Source organism: Gasterosteus aculeatus, chromosome 20 (genome assembly GCF_964276395.1).
Source record: "Gasterosteus aculeatus chromosome 20, fGasAcu3.hap1.1, whole genome shotgun sequence".
NCBI lineage: Eukaryota > Metazoa > Chordata > Actinopteri > Perciformes > Gasterosteidae > Gasterosteus > Gasterosteus aculeatus.
Window position 1 is genome coordinate 17,570,545 of NC_135707.1, and position 18,477 is coordinate 17,589,021.

General features: G+C 44.7%; 1 protein-coding gene across 50 annotated transcripts in view; it reads right to left on the reverse strand.

Moving 5' to 3' along the window:
• ubr5 (ubiquitin protein ligase E3 component n-recognin 5) overlaps nucleotides 1-18,477 on the reverse strand; it is a 30,912-nt gene that overhangs the window by 11,676 nt on the left and 759 nt on the right. For 23 of the 50 annotated variants that reach the window (XM_078095526.1, XM_078095521.1, XM_078095519.1 and 20 more), the window contains exons 2-36: nucleotides 15,858-15,902; nucleotides 15,637-15,718; nucleotides 14,362-14,438; nucleotides 12,931-13,050; nucleotides 12,177-12,456; nucleotides 11,847-12,006; nucleotides 11,597-11,746; nucleotides 10,746-10,957; nucleotides 10,410-10,526; nucleotides 10,151-10,261; nucleotides 9,790-9,944; nucleotides 9,635-9,676; nucleotides 9,337-9,454; nucleotides 9,037-9,221; nucleotides 8,780-8,889; nucleotides 8,264-8,376; nucleotides 7,943-8,128; nucleotides 7,727-7,838; nucleotides 7,456-7,610; nucleotides 7,169-7,366; nucleotides 6,832-7,042; nucleotides 6,470-6,596; nucleotides 6,180-6,331; nucleotides 5,681-5,776; nucleotides 5,317-5,440; nucleotides 5,115-5,212; nucleotides 4,380-4,537; nucleotides 3,919-4,010; nucleotides 3,680-3,826; nucleotides 3,366-3,484; nucleotides 3,066-3,192; nucleotides 1,792-1,921; nucleotides 1,498-1,658; nucleotides 1,140-1,379; nucleotides 758-884 (exon numbers count right to left, since the gene is read on the reverse strand). In XM_078095526.1, the coding sequence (XP_077951652.1) occupies nucleotides 758-884; nucleotides 1,140-1,379; nucleotides 1,498-1,658; nucleotides 1,792-1,921; nucleotides 3,066-3,192; nucleotides 3,366-3,484; nucleotides 3,680-3,826; nucleotides 3,919-4,010; nucleotides 4,380-4,537; nucleotides 5,115-5,212; nucleotides 5,317-5,440; nucleotides 5,681-5,776; nucleotides 6,180-6,331; nucleotides 6,470-6,596; nucleotides 6,832-7,042; nucleotides 7,169-7,366; nucleotides 7,456-7,610; nucleotides 7,727-7,838; nucleotides 7,943-8,128; nucleotides 8,264-8,376; nucleotides 8,780-8,889; nucleotides 9,037-9,221; nucleotides 9,337-9,454; nucleotides 9,635-9,676; nucleotides 9,790-9,944; nucleotides 10,151-10,261; nucleotides 10,410-10,526; nucleotides 10,746-10,957; nucleotides 11,597-11,746; nucleotides 11,847-12,006; nucleotides 12,177-12,456; nucleotides 12,931-13,050; nucleotides 14,362-14,438; nucleotides 15,637-15,718; nucleotides 15,858-15,902 (4,837 nt within the window). The remainder of the gene's footprint in view (nucleotides 1-757; nucleotides 885-1,139; nucleotides 1,380-1,497; nucleotides 1,659-1,791; nucleotides 1,922-3,065; nucleotides 3,193-3,365; nucleotides 3,485-3,679; nucleotides 3,827-3,918; nucleotides 4,011-4,379; nucleotides 4,538-5,114; nucleotides 5,213-5,316; nucleotides 5,441-5,680; nucleotides 5,777-6,179; nucleotides 6,332-6,469; nucleotides 6,597-6,831; nucleotides 7,043-7,168; nucleotides 7,367-7,455; nucleotides 7,611-7,726; nucleotides 7,839-7,942; nucleotides 8,129-8,263; nucleotides 8,377-8,779; nucleotides 8,890-9,036; nucleotides 9,222-9,336; nucleotides 9,455-9,634; nucleotides 9,677-9,789; nucleotides 9,945-10,150; nucleotides 10,262-10,409; nucleotides 10,527-10,745; nucleotides 10,958-11,596; nucleotides 11,747-11,846; nucleotides 12,007-12,176; nucleotides 12,457-12,930; nucleotides 13,051-14,361; nucleotides 14,439-15,636; nucleotides 15,719-15,857; nucleotides 15,903-18,477) is intronic. The other 27 variants (XM_040165006.2, XM_078095527.1, XM_078095523.1 and 24 more) reach the window with 9 other exon arrangements.

Sequence of the window (18,477 nt, forward strand, 5' to 3'; positions counted from 1 at the left end):
TGAGACAAGCGCTATTCCCATTCTCACCCAATATGATACAATGATTGGAATGAAAATGAGTAAATTCTATGAAGGCAAATCACTCAAAATCCGAGAGCGCAAATCAGGTCCATGCGTGCGCGGAAATCAAACATCCGAGTCTATAGCGGGATGTTTGCTCGCTTGCAAAATGTGAATTTCGTTGCACTCGCTCAAAGGTGTTTTCTGTGTGCTCGCTGTTTTTGACAGTAAGGGGGCGGAGCCAGTCACCATTGCAGCTCTACACCCAATTGAAAGCCAGTCTTTGGATTGGCTGGAGTTATGCATTCACAGAACTATAGAAGCTCATTTCCACACTAAAGAAGGGGATAGAAAGTCAAAATTATGAGATAAAACTCAAACGACACCTCTCTGTAACCGTAGTGGACCGTGGATGACAACTAGCTACAACCCGCGCCAACTCTACAGAACTATGAAGATGCCTGCGCATGACTTATTTCATTATTTAAATTTTCCAAAAAATGGATCAGTTATGAAATTTATTCATAGATTCAGACTTCCTTTTACCAATACGGACGCATTGGTCTTAATGTGCGGTTTAAAGTGCTGGTAGATTGGGGTTGTAGCTGGTTGTCATCTACGGTCCACTACGGTTACTGAGAGGCGTCGTTCTATAATTCTCTGAATGCATAATTCCAGCCAAAACTAGGTGGCATCATACTTCAGCAATATACATGGGTTGACCTGCAGGCCTTCTCGATTATATAATGAGGCTCACCACCTCTTCCACATCTGCTGACACAATGTCATCCTGCTCCTCGTCTCTCCCTCTGGTAGGCTGAGACTGGCTGCTGCGCCGAGGCTGGGGGTTCCTGATGATGTAAGAGGCAGCCGTCTGACTGGAGCTGGGGGACGAAGCACAAAAACAGAAGTCATTAGTGAATAAGATAAATCAGGAATCTTTTGCAGACTTTGGTTTCTTCTCCAAATCAAAATCAAGCAAGCGACTCCGTAATATAAAAGGCTTCTCATCTTCACTTGGGCACATTAACATGAAGCTCTCACCAAACAAACTGATACAACATGAGCCCATTGCAACCTTCCATAACAAAATAATGGAAATAAAGAAAGGAAAAATGAGGGCACTGAAACCAACAGACCTGCTGGACTGGTCAGGTGAGGGCCTTGGGGGCAGCGGTTCCACAGAGAAGAGCTCCTCGCTGCCCTGAACGGCGTCAATGCTGGTGCTGGCCAGAGTGAACGGAGCAGTCGGCCTCGCGATACCCATTCGCACCGGCACAATCAGCGACTCGGCTACATTACACAGCTCCTCCACAGCGTAGGGATGCAGTGCTTGGAAAACACGCCGACATTTCCCAATAGGCTGAGGGATGAAGTTGCTTGGGGAAGAAGAAGAAGAAAAAAAATAAACCAAAGTGTAATGAATGTCATTATATAGCCATATTGAGCCATTTTTAAATGAATTCCTACATCCCATGTCCATTACTGGTTACTTACTTTTTCTTCTTTGATGACGCCATCTCCACGCTGAGAATGACAAACACCCGGGCGACGGAACGCAGGAACCTCCTGGTCACATTAACTGCCTCTTCTCTCCGGCCTGGAGTGTACTTGTTCTGCAGCTCCTTTACTAGTGTACCCAGCAAGGTGTCTATAAACTATATTTTTAAAAAAGCAACACGCTCAAGTTAAGTATTTGTATGTATTTTGCTTACCTTTGTGTCAAATAAGTAAAGACAAGGGGGACAACAATTGTCTCATTTCTGGCGCACACAAACGAGCTCGACTTACAGTGATGTCAGGAGCACACTTGACAATGAGGCAGTGGGTGAAACAGTCAAGGCGAATGGTGCCACTCTGCTGGTTCAGGTAGACCTGCTCTTCAGGCAGGAGGTGGGCAATTCTGCTGCTGGCACTAAGTCTAGGAGGTAATAAAAGAAAAACGTAAAATTCAGTTCTTTTAGCGGCAAACTCATCCAGATTCTACTGCTCAGGGTTCATACATATTTTGACCAATTGATTTCCAGGACCCAAATTTTGTGAAATCTGAGAAAATGAAAAAAAAAAAGTGAGAAAATGTAGTATTAAACAATGAGAATTCCAAGGCATACCGTATGTCCCTACATTCAATATGGCCACAAGAAAGTGTTTATTTATGTTTACAAATCATCCACTATGGATGAGTATCGTTTGGGTTTATCCTGATGCAAGTGCTAAAAGGATACTTTTAAAAGTATGTGCCTACAGCAGCTGAACCAATCCTTATTTTTCCCCACTTCAAATTATGGACAATATATGACCTGTTTACAGCATACGTACAGTCTCTGTACGTATGCTGAGTCGGAAGGGTATAACTAATATATATATATATATATATATATATATATAATTACTTTTTGGGAATATTAATCATTTAATTTCTGCTCATTGTGTAGAACTAAAGAGATGTAACATATTGAAAGCATTCATGTTGGATTGCTGTGTGTCTCGCTGTATTGACGTCATTTCAGCAGGCGCACCACAGAAGAGCTGCATGTGGCACGAGAGCATATCGTTTATCTACTGTGTCACATAATTTTTTTATTGTATATTAAGTTGACACTTTGCTCATAATGTTTAATTTGTTTGTTACGGCCACTGAACTTTTCAGTTAAGGTGCGTTCACACAACCACGGTGAGAGTTATTTGAGCTGCGAGTACGAGAGAATCCTGCTTATATTTGGAGCGTCTCGCTTTAAAACCATATGAATTATTTCAAACGTATCTTAAATGAACCACACAAACATAAATACAACAAATTTCCATGACTTTCCCAGGTTTTCCATGACCGTACACTTGCACTTTATTTTTTAACTTTATCTTTAACTCCTTTATTTTAAACTAACCCATAGCCTTATTTTTTATTTTATTCCTCGTGCACTGTTGTCTTGTCGTCCAGTCGTACCGTCCGCCGTTACGCACCAAGTCAAATTTCTTGTATGTCTGACATATTATGGCAATGAATGATTCCTGATTCCTGGTACGAACCCTGACTGCTGTGGGCAAGGTTTCCCGGAGATACTTACGGGTCTTTATTCTCCTGGGAGCCAAACATGATCATAGACTTCAGGGCATTCCAGTCCTGCAGGACTCTCTCCAGAGCCAGCTGAGCAAAGCGGGGAGGTTCTAGATCGTGGTCTGGCATGTCAGAGTCTGAAAGAGAGGAAAGAAAAAGAAGGGGGTTATATGCCAGATGCCTCGAAGGAACCCTTTTTACCCAGCATAATTAGTACTAAAGGCGAGTGGGGGAAATAGTCTCATGTAAATGGTGAGGAGTCTGCCCGATGGTTATAAGTTGGGAAACAGACGAGGGTTTCAGAACCTACCCTCTGCGTTTGTAGCCTTGCGGTTCCGGTCTTCTCTGATGCGTGGTGGTCTGTACTGACAGTGCTCAACACTCTGCCTGGCAACAGTCTGCACCAGGAACAACAATATATGCTCTCCCCTGCAAAAAAAAAAAAGATTTGTCAGAAATATCACGTCCATCTCGGTTGCACAATATCAAGCAGCTTCTGTGTCCAAATAACACAATCAAGCTGATTTCAGCCAGAATTTCCTGCTGTGTTTTGCCAATTATGAAGTACACAAAAGACAAAAAGAAAGTGACAGTTGAAGTGCGCAGAGAGCAGCGTGGCCTTACCTGCTGTTAGGTGTTGTGACGAGGTTGGTGGTTGTGAGTAACCTGTACAGCAGATCCAGACGGGCGGCCTTCTGGCCGGCGATCAGCGTCTTACACTTACATTTCTCCCAACAGTCACAGTATGCTGTGGGAGACGTCCTCTTCAGCCTGGGAGAGAACAGCAGCGAAGTTAGGATGATAGTGTTGAATGCAATGAAATCGGGGGGAAAGTCATGGCAAGACTAACAACTAGGACTTACTTGCAGTCATGTCCTTTGTGACACACCCTTGCACACTCCGTGCAGCAGCAGAGGGACTCGAGCAGACCACAGGTCCGACACTCAAAGATGTCCTAAATGCAAAGTCATTGTGATGAAAAAGACCAATGTACCTACTTTTATCCAAACAATATTCAGGGTTCATGCACATTTCTGCTAATATATGTCAAAGACTTTACCATGACTTATCCATAACTTTTTTTCCCACAACCTTAAAACATACGTGAAGGTTGACAAAAACAGGCTCCTAAGTAGCACAAATGAGATTAATATTTGATTAGGTTTTCAGTTACTTAACTTTCTCTAAACCTTATAATCAAAGAAAACCGCCATCCTTAACATAACCAGGCCATGCAGGACTAGTGAGCCGCCGTGGTTGTGACGTGCCTACAACACGTCACTTTCTCCTGGCCAGTGCTTTCCCTGTCTTATTGTAGACCGACCTGGTTAATGTGCTCAGCTCCAGTCCAAGTGAAACTGCAGGTGTCGTTGCAGCAGAGAACATAGAGAGGCGAATCATCCGGGTTGGTTCCAGAGGGGCAAATCATTTCCGTGAACACAGTGTCTGCATCCTCCTTCTCTGCAATGCCCGGGTCACCCACTGTGTCAGACATTCGGAGGAAAATATTGAAACAGGAGGAATGCCAGTTACAACATAGCTAACTGTTGTAAGCAGGGCGGCTAAATAGGTCAGGATTCACACTGCAGATGACCCCCAATGTCCCAGCTGCTGCCTCACCCCCTTTAAATTACATGAGATTCACAAAAAAGTCAGAATATGTTCTCAGTATAATGTGAACGATACTAGGCAGCCATTTATGCAATGGTTAGGATTAATGCAAACAGTAACCATTCATTACATTACATTACATTACATTACATGTCATTTAGCTGACGCTTTTATCCAAAGCGACGTACAATAAGTGCATTCAACCATAGGGTACAAACTCAGGAGAACAAGAAACAAGAAAGTGCAATTTCCTCAAATAAGCGAATTTACAATTTGCTATAGATGAGTGACGTCACAAGTACAATTTAAGTGCTGCAATTTGTTAGTCTTTAGTCGAGGTAGAGTCTGAAGAGGTGTGTCTTTAGTTTGCGGCGGAAATGAGAAACCAATGAGAATCTCATTCAAATGAGAAACCAGTTTAAAACCCAATGAGGACTTCTTAAATTACCCTTGGACATTTTCTGAGCAGCCTCCAGTACAGTGATGGCTGCCGGATAAGCTCTCCCGCTGACTGCCAGCATGAACGGAGTCATTCCACGGGCATCCCTGTCAAACAGAAACAAGGACACACATGAGGGACAGACAAAGAAGGGTAAGAGCATTCGATGTGTACAATAACCTCTGATGATAATAGAAGTAGAAAAGCGTACTTTGCCGAGAGTAGCTCCCGTAGGTGTGGCCTTAGAACCACACTGTCACACATCAGCTTCAGGATCAGGTGGGCGTTGGCCTTCCGGTCTTTAGACTCAACCACGGATGGCTCGGTGGACGGCCCTGTTGAAGTGGAGGACAAAGAATGAGACGACAGGATAATGTCAGTATGTCATATAGAACCTATTTAAAGAGAATCATCTGAAGCGCTTTGATTCTCTTTGTTGTCTTATTATGAACTAGTCAGTCGCAACTTTAAGCTCCAATAGAAGACAACGCAATTTAAAAATGACCTATTAAAAACAAAAAAAGAAATCAGAAAAAACATTTGCCGTAGCCTGGCGTGCTGAAGATGTAACGTACCGGGGATGGTGGAGGTGCTGGGTCCCTGGGTCGTCCCAGTGGAGGCGGTGGTCAGTGAACCTACAGCTGGTGCTAGAATGAAGTCGATGTCACCGTCTATTGAATAAATAAAATATTTTTAGATTTCAGTTCAATTTAAGAAATAAAACAAACCGCCTTTAGACGGACATCTGCGGCAACACAACTCAAGAGGCTGCCCTGATGTGGATGGTGTGTTACAAAGCACCAGTGAGACGGTGGAATACAAATTGTCAAGATCCGTTCTAAGGCTCGCACAACATGAGTTTATAATCTTTTCAGTCCATCAGGATTGTCTAACTTCAGAAATCGCCCACATACGCTGCTGTGGAAAAAGGATCAAGTTTTTGTCTGTAACGCCTTGTTGAGACACCTCCACTGTACTAAAGCAGTGGTTTCATTAAATATCCTGTTTTCTCGCTATAGTTTTATCTGATTTTAAGATTATTCTAATTTTACAATGTTGTACCGATGCACTGACCAGGGTCCATGGGTGGAGGGTCAGGGACCCAACTTGGTGGGGCGATGGGCGGAGAAACGGGGTCTTGGTGGTCACCGGATGACGGGCCGGACTCGTGACGACCAAGACCTGCGGCTCTCAAAGACCTCCGCATCATCTCCCTCAGACGAAGCCTGGAGACAGTACGTGAAAAGAAAACATGGGTCTGAAATCAAGACCAGCACTGTTGCTTGAGCTTTCATATTAATGGACAACATTGGATTCAAAGCCGTGGGGAGCAGTGTGCAAAAAACGCATAAATGAGCATTTACCCTCTGCTGCTGGAGGAGCCCGTCCGATTCCCAGAACTGTTGCTTGAAACCACAGAGATGGCGTTGGCAATTGCCTCCACAGCAGATAGACGCTCTGCAAATGTGTTTCTCTCTGACCTTTCAGCTTCTGGAACAAAACGGCACGTCACTTTGCATGGAGAAGAGAGACTCAGGGAAACAGGTAATCAAACTGATACAGCGGCAGTCTCAAAAACAAACATTTGTGCTTGGAGAAAAATTCATTCTTTTCTTTTCAAACTTTCTAAAAAAAGATGGCAACGTCCAAAACTGGTAAGAAATGTGACATGAAAATAAAAAATAAACTACTTTTGAGTAGCGACGTCTCTAAAGTGCCTGCTTACCTTCCTCCTCTTTGGTCTCCTTGTTGCTAACAGGGAAGCACACAGAGACGGCCGCGTGAAGGATGTTGCGGTTTCCATCGCAGCGATGATCCAAAAGGGCTCGGAGGGCCTGGCCGCCCTGATCCAACAGGAAAGCCTGCTCAAGGTTCACCAGGTACAGCCGGCACGCCTCGTAGTCACAACGCAGAACGTGCTGCATCAGAGTCTGTTTCTAAAGGGTACATAGATGATTGTCGCTTATTTGAACAGCTATGGTCTTTCAGTCAGATTTATGGGTAGAAAAGGATGGAAGCAGATTTTTATTCTTAGTTTACATTTATAAAAAGCTTAAGTTTACCTCGACAGCCATAATAATAATAGCAGCTTTCTTTTTAATTGTAGAGTTCGAGGGGAGGTTTGCCAGAGAGTGCACTCCCATTCCCAGGCTGTTTATAGGAGGCAGGTCCAACCAATCGGGATCTCTTATTCCACCCATGCAATCTTTAGCCATGGGGTAGATTGTACCATTTCCATCTCGAAGGATGATGGGAGATTCCTGGGAGAAAAATCATAGTTTAGATTTGTATACAACAAGGCACGTGCCAAACCACCAAAACATGTCACATATTGGGGAGATTATCTCACCTGTCCTGCAGTAAAGATGGCCACATTGCGCTCACTCTGGCCCAGGAAGGCCAGGTTGCTGGTGGGGAAGTTATTCTCCTGTTCGGCTTTGCCTGTGGCCAGGTCAAAGATACAGTACCTCACCCAGTTACCAGTTTTTAGAACTGCGTGAACTCCTGGTGGGTGGAGAGATGTGTACGGGTTGGAAAAAGAAGATATACACACCTAAAAATACATTTTTTGAAAGACTATATCAAGGATACAGATAGACATAATGAAGACAAAAACTCACCTTTGGAGTCAACATTCACAGCCAGAATCTCAGCTTTTTCTGGGATACAAAGCTTTTTAGGTGTGCGCTGAAAACAATCCGGAACTTTAGGAGTCCCACCAGTTTTGACCACCTGTCATAAAACAAAAAGTTGCATCAATATGAATGGAGAGGGGCTCTCGCCTGCATAACTACATACACTGCAATAAAGACACAATTGGAACAATTGATGTCTACCTGGAGCTCGTCTATTCTCAAGAGCCTGCAGTCCTGCAACAGTGATGATGGGTCAGAGTCTGTGGGAGCAGCAGCGGCAGCAGCAGCAGCGGCGGCGGCGGCGGCAGCGGCGGTGGTCTGGTTATTCATGCTGCTGGATGTCCCTGGAAACTTCACAGCTACATACGCGCCATCCACTTTAAGTACCTAGGACACCCAGGACATGAAGGTAATGCGTTAAGAAATGTCAGAACAAATCCGGGATAACCAGCACTACAAGACTTTATCGCATTTGCAAACACTGACACCGTCTATGCACTGCCACATTTCGGATGCACCCACCTTTCCCACAGGGACATTTTTAACGTCCTCTACAAACACCACCTCCCTGAGTGGCCACTGCTCCTCGTTCACCTTCTCCTCCTCTTTGGGAGCCGGGGTGGAACGCCTTCGCTCTGTCGACAGAAAAGCATACTGACAATTAATGCTTCAATCACAGAATAATCAGATACAAAACTTAGTTTTCACATCTAGTGATTAAATAGTGCGGAATCACCGACTAGGACTGTAACAATGCTGTGACCAGGTGGACTAGGGAAAAGGACTTATCAACAGACAGCCGAGCTGTAGGGCTCATATGATGAGGGGGGAAAAAAAACAGCTGGCAATACACAGGAAACCAGGCAGGGGAAAAAATGTGCTGATAAAAGTCTGCGCACCATCTGTTTCAAAGTCAGAGTAATGAGAGCGCAGAGTGAGGAAGAAATTGATTCTGTGCCTGGGAGATGGAGAGGAAAGTTGAGAGACGAGTGTTGTTGTGAGACCTAGAGGTCGAGAGGGAGAGCGAAGCTGACGTACTGTAGGGCAGCGAGGCACTGCTCGCTATGGAAGAGGTATCACTGCAGGTAGATGCCGGGGAGGGAGGGGGACCCATCTCAGTCTTCACCAGCTCTGGCTTGGTCTCCGTCCTACGCATTGAGAAAAAGATCACTTTCAGTTTCCTGAATTTCTACTTTCTGCAATCACAGGGACTGAAGTCTATGTCTGACAGTTGTGGTTAAAATTGTAATGAAATATATGAAAAAAATGCATCGTCTACACAAAATGCTACGGACTTGATTTCCTGGGTCTTTGCGGTCTTCTCCATGTTCTTGAGGCTCTCTGGTGAGCGCAGCTGGAACCGGCAACTGTCGTTCATGTTCCAGACGGACTCCAACAGGACGCCCACTTTGGGAATCCCAGCATTGACAGAGAAGGCCACTGCGCCGGCGTGGTAGAGGGGGTTGTTCCTCAAGCACACCTGAGGGAGGGACGGGAAAATGGATTTCAAACAAAACGCAAGCCACCGGGACATGAAGAAACATCTCAAGACAAACCCATAAAAAGTATTATAAATATACAAAGGACCGTCTTACTTGTGTTCCCACGGTGATGTTTGGTATCGAGGAGATGCCAGCGCTGGACTTAGGCTTTTTGTTCTTGGCTCTGGCCTTTTCGAGCATCTTCTTCCGTTGACTAAAAGGCACAACACCCCTGTACACGGACGACAAGCAGTGCGACATTGATATTTTTCTGCGATGTAAAACGTGTGTCACATTAAATTGACAAAGACATCCATATTGTCGCCTCTGGTAAGAGTCACGATTAAGCACTCAACAAAAACGCAGAATGTTCCCCCATCAATAACCCTGTGAAAAAGAAAAGTGTAATAACCTATTGTTTTGCGTGTGACTTTGATGAACACTCCCGCTACACCTGTCAGGATAACAATGTTATGGCAATATTCGGGAGGCAATGTTATTGTTCAAAACATAGAATAACAATTCTGTTCAATGTGATGTCATGCAAAACGTTTTTCTCCATCTCACCACCAGTAGAGGCTATTCTCCAGCTGAGCACATGTGTAGAGCGCACAGCAGTGCAGCGACACCATACGCTCCCCCTGCAGCTCAGGGAAAGCCTGAGCACTGTGCTCCAGCTTAGAGGCCACTGTGCTCAGTGTGTCGTCCACCCAGGTTGCCACCTACAAACACACACACAGACACACACGGATAATTCTTTCAATAAATATATTTGTAGTGCAAATGTGATTGATTAATCACTTCAGAAACATTTCTTTAGGCAGACAACATTGTATGGTTACACAACTTATCCTGTGGTTGAGTGCTGCTACCAAAAAGGAAGCCGATCACACGTGTTGTCAAGACAAAGGGAGCAATCACAATCTACCTTGTTGGTTTCTGTCGCTACAGTGGCTCTGATGCTATTGGCAGACAATAGGGTGATCTTCTCATTGGCCAAGCCCAGGAAGGACACCCGCGGGTGGTGAATGGAAGAACTCTGAGGGAACAAACAGAAAAGTGGAATAAATGGCCTGTTGTTGCAATTAAACATGCTACAATAACATTGTAATTTGCCAAAAAAAAGTAAGATGTTAATTTATTGTGCAGTTTTAGGTAATTCCATTCACATGGGCTGAATTCTCCACCTGAGGATTCCTGTAGGGTTCAGGGTCACTCCACTTCCACTGATACAGCTCTCCTTTGGAACTGACGGCCACCAACTCTGAGAACATGGCTCCGATGCTCACAAACTTCACACCATCCTATGAAAGCAAAAATTAAAGATCTCAGTAAATGTGAGGGAATGCAAAACGTCACCCTAATTGTCCAAAGAAATTCATTTTTCTACTCGCGGATCAGCAATCAAGTCTCAGCAACATCTCAAGAGGGAAAACGAGAATGGTCAAAACCCCAAATGCAACGTAAAAAAGGTGTGGATTCCTATGTTCTTAAATAAACATATATGCTTGCGCTCCTCCCACCTTGTCAGGCCACCACTGGAGCTCCTCTCCCAAGGAGACAGGGCTCTGGACCGGGATGTTCTTCTTGTCCAAGCTGGGCTCGCCCTCGCGGCTGGTGGAGCCTCGCTCCGTGTCGAACGAGGCCCCGTCCAGCCACCGGCGCTCGCGCAACCTCAACACAGACTCACGCTCACGCAACAGCTCGGAGTCGCGCTCTAAGGGAAGAAGGAGAACTGGTATGCAATAAGGTCACACCAGCGAGATAGAAGTAAGCCACTCTCTGGGAAAGACCCGTCAACATAGTTTTAAGGATAGCAACAGAGAGAGAGAAGGGATCCTTTAGAACCTAATTTGCTGAAGATTGAGGGGCAGTTTAAACTATACCGGGGGGGGGGGGCAGTTTGCACGCTCATGTTAGATGTGAGGTAGAAGAGGAAGTGGATGGGCGGAAAGAAAGCATGCATATGGGCTAACGGTGGTTTAGAATAGATTGTCTTAAAGGGTCCCTGTTATGATATGGGGGACCTAGCGGGCCTTTCTCAGAGAGATCACAGTATGTAATACAGCCATGCAGCATAAGACACCAAACATTTAAAGCCAGTAACACCAAACACATTACTTTATAAAACAACTCAACAATACATTCGGCAAAGGGGAAAATCGTATATGTATTTTCTTCGCACGCCATTTTTGTTATGCACAAAAAACAATTAGCTCAACTTGTTGAAAATGTATCTGTGGTTTTGCTTTTCAAATTGTTTACCGAAAACTAAGCAATTAAAGCTCCATCATCACAAGGAAAGCCATCAGAGAGGCGCGGAAAACCTCTCCAACTACCGGCTTCACTAGTCAGAAAGGAGTTGTCAAGTTACCTCTGGAGGATCCCAGGCGCGACAGTGAGGAGCGTCTGAAAGAAGGGTAGCCAAAGTAGCTGATTTCCTCCGAGAACATTGCATCAGCATCAATAATCACACTGGGATGGGCGGAGTGAATGTCTGCGTCCAACAGTGACATCAGATCCTCTGCGTGGGACCGAGAAACAGAAGGATGCAGAGCTCACTCACAACACTTATTTTTATTAATATGACCTTTGTTTGTTTACGTTTAGCATTTTTGACAAACCTCCAGGCAGGTAGGACTCGCTGGCTGTGTCGTCTCCATCATCGCCATCTTCATCATCCCGACTCAGCAGGTTGTTGACGGCGAGGTTGACATCAAGGTTGGTCCGCTGGAGTTCCCTAATGATCACACTCCTGGACTTCCCCTGAAGGACTACCTGGGCCTGGCGAAAAGTACACAACTACGTATTAGAAACAGATCGACACTTACTTGTGAATGCAGCGCAGCAGGTACAGTTTAAGCACAGAAAGGGTCATTAAACCATTTGGTTGTTTTTGTCTTTCAAAGATACACTTACATATACATATACAGACACACACACACACGCGGTACCTGAGTGATAAGTTCTTCAGGGATGACAGACGCCGGAATGACCGGTTGAGGCTGGCTACCCAGCAGGCCCGAGCCGCGGTCCCTCCCTGTACGGATCACCCTAGTCTGTCTGCGGGAATCCCGCGCTGCCGTTGACGACCTCCCTGACGTGCCGCCGCCGCCTCCGCCTCCACCGCCGCCGCCACTACTACTACTGCCACCCCCGGCTCCGCCTCCCCCCGCTCCACCTCCACTTCCGCTGCCTCCGGTGGCGCCGTTCACGCCAGAGCTCCAGCGACTCCTGTCACATGGAGCGCAAGGCCATGTGGTCAGATAAAACAAAGCATGTGACAAAGAGCAGACGTAGCACAGACAGGTCTGGGTAGGAAGGGATTTGCTGCCTTCCTGACAACGGGGACGGGTCAGTGGGAGAGAAACGATATTCCGGCATCCTCCTAATTTAATCAGGCATTATCAGAGCTGAAAACATTTGGTATAGTAGGATAAAGCATTATGCACAAATTCTGTTTAAATTGCCAGTTGGTTTACTTTCACCTCCAATGATCAACATGAGCATTAAGAAGACTGCAAATTGAGCAGAGCCGATAAACACGGCCGTGCCCTTCGATGTTTGCCATGTGGTGGACACATTTTATTACATTTTACTGCACCCTCAAGTTCCCTCCTCAGCATGACAAACGAGGTGGGGGAATACAGCTCAGCTCTCTAAACACAGAGCTTTCACAGAGTCGGCGTCAACCCTTCCAGAACTTACCCCAGGGTGTTGCCTGCCAGTCTGCCCAGTGTGTCAGAGCCAGACAGGAACCAGGGCGGATCGCTAGTCCTGCCTGGCCTGGAGCTCCTTCCTGCCCCTGAACCACTGCTCAACTTTGAACTGGAAACAAAAGATGGGAGATTCGTTATACATCTGCATGGGTCGCACACAGGTCCAAAACCCAAAGACTGCAATTTATTGACTGGGTCAGAACGCAATTTCACCCACGGTCTGCTCAATTATACCCCTCATATTGGGAGTCATTTTCTTTCTTTACTGGTATATTGGAAAAAGCGTGGCGGGTGGGAGGGGGCAACGACGACATTAGCCTGGCAACACACACGGCAATCGGAGTTGGCTGTAACTCCTTCCTGCTGGGAGAACAGCTTTCTCCTACTTAAACTTTTCTTATGATGGAATGCCTTTGGCCAAAAGTAGTTTACTTGAATGTAGGGCTGTTACGATATCAAATATTTGTTGTGAGATTATTACACCGACATTTATTGCGATATTATTGCAATTTTCAGACGATTTTATGCCACTGAACATAATGACAATAAAATAGCATAGTAATAAAAGTACACTATTTCAAAGAACGTTATATTTGTCAGAATGGTTAGATATTAGAATTGGAATGTGAAAAACAAAAAAAATAATAAGCGCAAGGGACACTGAGCAGGCGGAGCATCGGGCAAAGCATCAGGCTTGGCTAGTCGGGTTCGAGAAAACATGTCCAGCGCGCCGCGGCAGCTGGGGAGGTTTAACGTGGGGCTTCGATCGCCAGCAGGATCAACTTAAATGTTGGTGACATTCATTTATATGTCAAATTAATATCGCATCAGCAACAATTATTGCACGCGATTTCAGAGACTGAGATATGTCATTTTATCATTTTAACAGTACCAATGTGCTGTTAATATAATTGGTACAAAAGGGTTTTGCTGTAGCAAGGGAAAAAAAGACTTTACAGTTAAAGGGGCCTTGAAGGCTCTGAAATTGTAGCAACGGTAAGAGGAACTGGCTTATAGAAAGGATTTGTTGTTGTGAAGATTGGAATAAAAGCTGAAGGATAAAGCAGCTCTGAGGTGAGAATGACTTGTGCATCATAATCTCCCCCCCACTCCAAAGCATCCCCCAGTCACCCCACTCACAGTTGGGAGGACTCCTTTGCGAACAGACCTACATTTTCAAAAATTGTTATTCTCTTCTACTTGATTACAATCTTTTAAGATAACAGCCCGAGAATTATTTTACGAGGGGCGATCACGTCCGACAGCATTGCACTCGGCCGAGAGGCAACAGCAACCGGCCAGAGCATGCTCAGTGCATCTTGTGCGACATCTCCCTGAGCAATACGTTTTCCCACGTCGGTCCCAAAAAATTAACAGTTTCCGGGCTGTATCCAATCTTAAAAAGAGGTCTCTCACTCACCCATCGCCACCATCCGGTTTGCTGAGCTCCAGGCGGTCCGGCTGGACAGCGAAGCTGATTCTGCACACGCGGCCATCCTAAAAGAGGCATTTATGGTTTGCAATGTCACACGTTTGAAATTTAACCAACTATTCATTATATTGAGAGGGTGAGATGATCCAAATAGGAATTTGAACCATGTATCCAGCCAAACATAAAACAACCCAAAGCGGTCTTTCACATCTGACTATCTATGGCTGTCCACAAATTACAGCCCGCCTGCTCTAAATTCATTTGTTTCAGAGGTGCTGTACGCTGGAAGAAATCATTCATTTCTTGGATCAGACTTTAAGATTTAAAACCTAAAGGATGTTAATTGACAATCTGGGGGGGACGTGCGCTCCGTCAGCGGTGGCTCCGAGGAATAGGGATGGCTATCGTTTGTGTTTTTTTCCCCACTACTAAACAGTTTTTTTTTAATGCCAAGCAAAATTGATTAACTGTTTAAACAATACTGTAAATATAAATAAGTAAAAAACACTTAAACTTCAAACTATGCATCTGTTAGTTAATTGGAATTTGTGGAACATTAATCACTATGTTGTCTCATCGGTTTTGTTGTCCATTGTCTTACTGTCTGATGTTATGCACCAACCGCCATGTCAAATTCCTTGTATGTCCAACATATTTTGGTAATCAATGTTCCCGATTCCAAATTTAATTTTAGATTCATGCTCATTGTGCAGGAACTAAAGATACGCAACATATATTGAAAAGCATTTATGTTGGATTGACGCTCGTTTGTCTCGATGTGTTGATGTCATGATTACAGCAGGTGCAACACAGAAGAGCTGCATGAGGCACGAGAGCATATCGTTTATCTACCAGGGGACATCATTTATTATTTCTATATTCAGTTAACGCTTTGCTGCGTAAAATAAAGACAAACCGATGCAAACGATCTGCCGTCATTCACGTGAGGAAATTGAGTCACGTGTCTGCAGCTCAATGCGGCTTAATGACAAACAACACGGAAGGAACGCCGCTACACCCTCGGTTTAATACTTCGATGCGGGACCGTCCAACGGGAGGACGCTGCGGATGCCCGCTCTGTGTCCGCTGGTAGTGTTTTAAAAGCAAAAAGGCAGATGCCATCTAATATTAGTGTTGGGTTTGAATCTAAATCTCAATACGATACCTTCAGTTTTGGTGGCCAATAAATAAACATTCATTATGAACTACGGTCTGTAGCAAGGGTTTCGTTAATGCCAATGATGCAATGTCTCGTAGCATTACCTCAAGGAGGAATCCGGCATGGTTTGGACCAACAACACACTGTTTTAGGGTGGCCTGCTCCAGCAGACTAAGGTGCGGATGACTGCATTAGAGAATTGGGGAAGGAGGAAAGGCCGACAAAGAAAAATTAGACAATATAGAGAATTAGCATTACAATTACAAAACAGCAACAATTTATCCAATTAGAAAAAAGCAGTGTTTCCACGCTGACCCAAACTTGCCTGTTATAGCTGTACTTGTTGAGTTTCTCCGAGACCTCGCGGAGCCTGAAAAAGGAGATTAAGTGTATTTTATTGCAAAACCAAATGATGTCGATTCCAGTGGCAAAACCTGAGGAAATTGTACTGAACCATTTCCCTCTGGTCCTTCACAACCATGTCAATGGGTCAGGGTAACTTTTTCCAACTGTTGGTTTTGTGTATATAAAACCCTTAATTAACTTTGAAGAATATATCACTTCAAAAACAGAAGAAAAAAAAACTGTCTCTGTGGCCTGTCTCAAACAAGGTCACCACAATCAGGTCACGACCGCGATCCACAAATAATCCAGAATCCAAAAGTGGATAATAAAACAGTTTTAAAAGTATTATTACGCGTTTTAGAAGGTCTTTTTTATATGGATGACTCAGTCCAGACTGTTTAGTGCTTATGCAGGTCATGGTAGTAGCATATCTAAGGCTAGCCCAACATTGTCCATGTAGAAAGTAAAAGAAATAATATCTCCAACCACCTCACTAAAGAGTGTAAAACAAGTGTTGTACCAAAATAACACATTATATACACCAAAATATAGGAAACAAACTAAATACATACTTAACCATAGATGTGGTCCGTTTTGTATTCTGATTTGTGTCATTAATCAACCCTGAACTCCTCAAACCAGTTGTTCCTCGCTGTCATCTTGAATCTACACATCTCTAAACCATGTACTCCACAGGTGGACGGTCACTACGCTCAGACATAAGAGCAATGGGGACACCTGTTGTGAGGAATAACGAAACCTGAAGAGGGCAAGACGTCAACTCGCATATAAATGCAGTGCAGTTATGGAGGGTTTACAATTCAGAAGAAGAATTACGTGTCAATACCAGCTGCAAACCTTAATAAACAGACCCATAACAACAAGCAATCAAGAATGTTTTCATATTAGGCACACAGCTTAAGCAGAAGGGTTGAACTCTCCTCACAATACAGAAGCATATTAAGAGACCACGGAGCAGTCCAAACACTACAGGGAGGTAAGATAAATGTACTAACGCAGAATCCAGGTCAGCCATTCGCTAAACTACCCATCAAAACAAACGACCCCACTGTAGGCAGGACAAAAAGTCTCACTAAAGCACAGCAAAGACGTATTAAAAAATTGATTGCGCTACGGGGGAAAGCCATTGGTTATTGCACTGTGCTAAACGCATGTGTCAAAGCAGACCTCAGTTAGGTCCAGCATAAACCAACGGCACCTGGTTGAGGAAATCTGACTGGAGGTTCACGCCAGGCATCGCTTCACATGTGCCGAGCCTTTTATCTTCAGATGGAGGCACTTATCTGCTTTGACAACTGCTGACTTCATGGGGGAAGCGAGAGTGAAGGGGGGGGCAGCAGCACATGGTGACTGCAGCATGCATGCATGGAGATGAAACAGCCATGACCTCCTCAAGGAACCCATGGTCAAAAACTATAAAGACACTGGAGTGACTTTTTCATTAGCCAGCAGAGTAACGCAGCTTGCCTGTCAGTGGCACCAAAAGCTGGGCCTCCAGAGTCGGGCAGTACAGCAACCTGTAAAAAGCATTCGCAAACTCTGAGCCAGTGCCCAGTTCCTAACCTCAAGGTCATTTGAAAAACATTTCTCCACCTTTGTGTAAGTAGAACAGCTCATTAATCAGTTCAATCTCAATGGGTGGTATAAATAGGTTCATGATAAAGCACATGTTCTGCCAAAAAAACAGGTCTCACGCTTTACATCGATTTGTCTTTGCCCAACTACGGCTGTCCAAGGATCTCTTTAGTTTCAAAATGCTCTGAATGGATCTCCATGGAAGAGTGTGATGCATGCCAGCAGCATGTCACCACTAACCATTGCGTGTGCAATTCAATCATCGGTCCCGAGCATGCTCCAGGTATTTGGTTAACAGTGAAGAAATAAAGTGCATTATCACGTGAACGCTGATGATTACAGAATCGATGATACAGACTTTAGAAGCCTCGGCTGCCCCCCTTTACCAAAGTGGATAACGGGATTACTGTGAATGCAATGTTGCGAACTGTGCTTCACCGCATATTTTAGATATTTATCTCGGTACGCAATGTTCGAAAGGGGTACAATTGGGGAATCATGGTATCCGACGGTGCGTGCAAGTAAATGGCGTCGCTAAACCTTGGAAAATAGTACTATGCCAAAAAAATAACATTAACGCTGAACAAATATTTGGCTTTGTCAAGAGCGTGGCAGCGAATTAGCCTGCTAGCACTAGCTGCTAGCTACCAGTTAGCTGACGTTAGCTACTTCATTGATCATGATAATCAACGAGACACCTACAAAATAAACACTGACACATGTCAAATGAGTGCATGTGTGGTTTGAATACGAAAACTCCCATCTTTTCAACAAAGTTGTGTTTTACGACCCTTATTTCCCTCTCTTTTCCCCATCCCCCAACCCGCATTGTCTATCTCAACTTTGACTGAGAGCCAACCCTTCCAGATAATCAAGGGAGCCTGCTAGTGTTAGCTAGCGTTAGTCCTACGATGTCCACTCAACGGGTTAGCATCTGGCTAGCACTGGACCGACTGTTTAGCTAGCAGTGAGCTAACGAGGATTGTTCAGGACCCGGGCCTCGT